The sequence below is a fragment of the Coturnix japonica genome, chromosome Z (assembly GCF_001577835.2).
Source record: "Coturnix japonica isolate 7356 chromosome Z, Coturnix japonica 2.1, whole genome shotgun sequence".
Classification (NCBI taxonomy): domain Eukaryota; kingdom Metazoa; phylum Chordata; class Aves; order Galliformes; family Phasianidae; genus Coturnix; species Coturnix japonica.
This window is the reverse complement of record NC_029547.1, coordinates 16,327,364-16,329,499: the sequence shown is the minus strand read 5'-3', so window position 1 is coordinate 16,329,499 and position 2,136 is coordinate 16,327,364. Positions and strand designations below refer to the sequence as shown.

The window sequence follows — 2,136 nt, the reverse complement described above, 5'->3', positions numbered from 1 at the left end:
AACGGTTTAGTGCTGATCAGGCCCAGTTCTGTGACTGATGGGGCAGGGGGACCCACAGACCCATGCCCTGGGAAGGGGAAAGGGGGAAAAGCGGGAAGGGCAGGGAGATGGGCCTAAAACAAAACAGTGATAGTGATCCAAGGAGGAAAGTTAATTTACTAAATAAGGTACGGGAATGCAAGACAACACAATGCAAAATAATATAATCATAATTGAAGCTAATCAATCACATACATTGAGAGAGTGTACAAAAACCAAAGGCCTTACTCTAATGCCGAAGGTGAGGCAGCTAGGGAGCAACACAAGGCAGAGGCGAGCAGAAAAGGGAAAAGGGACATCTCATGACCTGCAAATAGTTTTATTTTTCCCTCTGAAAAGAAGATGGAACCTGAGCAGTAAACAGATGCTATGATGTGGACTACCGATAACAAAAATCATCACGCCATGTCACTCACTTGGTGGCCCTCCTGGCCACTGTGATGTCAGAATGCAGTGGCTGTGACTGCCCATGGCTTCACCACTATGCAGCCCCCAGGTCCCTCCCCCCACAGTTGGGCCATTGCTCCTACGGGTGCACAGGCACTGTGTACAGGCCGGAGCAGGACCGTGGGCAAGCGCCGAGGCTTGGCTTTCTGGAGAGCAGCAGCTTGTTGGCTGAGCGAAAGCAGTTTCTGCTGGTGTGGCTCAGCCCTCTGCTGAGCTGTGAGGAGCCGCGGGTCCCACAGGGCATCTGTCTTGGGGACACGGGCAGGACGAGGTGCTGCAGCTGTTGGCACCTCTGAAGACTTTCCAAGAGTTCGTCTGTCTTCCTTGATCATCTCCTTCAGGTACTCTCTTGACTAAATTGAGACCTGCTGCTTGTCTGAGAGACAATGCAGGGGTCTGGTTAGTCTTGGTCTGGGGGCAGTCAAGGGGCCAGGCATGGAGGGAGCTGAGCCCATGGGACTGCCTGGCCCAAGGGCTGCTGCTCCTGTCAGACCTCATGGAGACCCTTTGGCAGGCTCTCCGTTCCACTCTCCAAGCTCAGGCCCATGGCACCTCTTTTATTTCTACCCCCCAGGAATTAGTTTCTGAGGAATCTCTGGAGGAGAGGGGCAGTGTTGCAATGGCCGGCAGGAGCCATCTGCAGCAGGAAGGCCCATCGGAGGCATCAGAAGACTACCGCTGCGCCATCTGCCTGGACAACATCAGCAACATGGCGTGCGTGTACCCGTGCTTCCATCGCTTCTGCACTGACTGCATCCAGCGGTGGGCTACCACGAGACCGGTGTGCCCACTTTGCAGGCAGCCTATTGACCGTGTCCTGCACACGGTGAGAGCAGACGACGACTACCAGGAGTACGTAGTCCGCTCATCCTCCCATCGGCAGAGAAGAAGGGCAGCAGAGAGGTCCAGGAGCAGATCCCCGCTGCGGCACAGACGGCCCAGGAACAACGGGTTCCCAGCGAGGAGCAGCTCCACAGGCAGCGGCCAAGTGTCACGGGCTGACACAGCTCCGAGTGCTCCTGCAGCGAGCACTTCTGGGGAGCAAAGCCCACCGAGCGCAGCAGAGCGCATCGTCAGCCCTGGTGACGGAGAGCAAGTCCGCATTGGCACGCTGCTGCTGCCACCTCTACGGATCCAGCTCCCCAGTCGGACAGCCCAGTAAACATCTGGATGCTTTCCAGGGAATGGCTTTTACCAAAGAACAATCCCATGCACGGAATACTTCCCAGCGTTGTCTCAAGGGCACAGAAAATCAAGAGGGGAGAATTTCCTGGAGCATGCGGTGATTTCGTTTAATGGTAGCATCGCAACTGGGAATACTTCACTCTGTCAGTCCCAGCAGCTTAAGCCTTTCCCTGATGCTTCTCTACAACAGCAGCCCCACATCCTCCAGCCCAGGTGCCCGTGGCAGGGAGGCACAAGGGGGCCGATCATTTCCTCACTGACCAGAAAATTTGGGATAACAATGATGATGATTAAAGAGTATAAAAAAACAAGTGCGCACAGCGTAATTGTTCCCCACCCACCGGAGCAATACCCAGCCAGTGTCCAGGCAGCAGCCCCTACCACCAGCAGGTTCAGTCCCTCCCACCTTCTGGTGAGCCCCTCAGCCCCCTCTAAGTCAGGGCAAATCCTTTGAGTGTAAGCGCC

General features: G+C 55.4%; 1 protein-coding gene across 1 annotated transcript; it reads left to right on the top strand.

Moving 5' to 3' along the window:
• The first annotated feature begins 686 nt into the window (after nucleotides 1-686).
• Nucleotides 687-1,877, top strand: LOC107305946 (E3 ubiquitin-protein ligase Topors-like). Its single transcript, XM_015848652.2, has 2 exons — nucleotides 687-827; nucleotides 1,061-1,877. The coding sequence occupies exon 2, from the start codon at nucleotides 1,106-1,108 to the stop codon at nucleotides 1,646-1,648; it is 543 nt and encodes a 180-aa protein (XP_015704138.1). The 5' UTR covers nucleotides 687-827; nucleotides 1,061-1,105; the 3' UTR covers nucleotides 1,649-1,877.
• The last annotated feature ends 259 nt before the right edge of the window (nucleotides 1,878-2,136 follow it).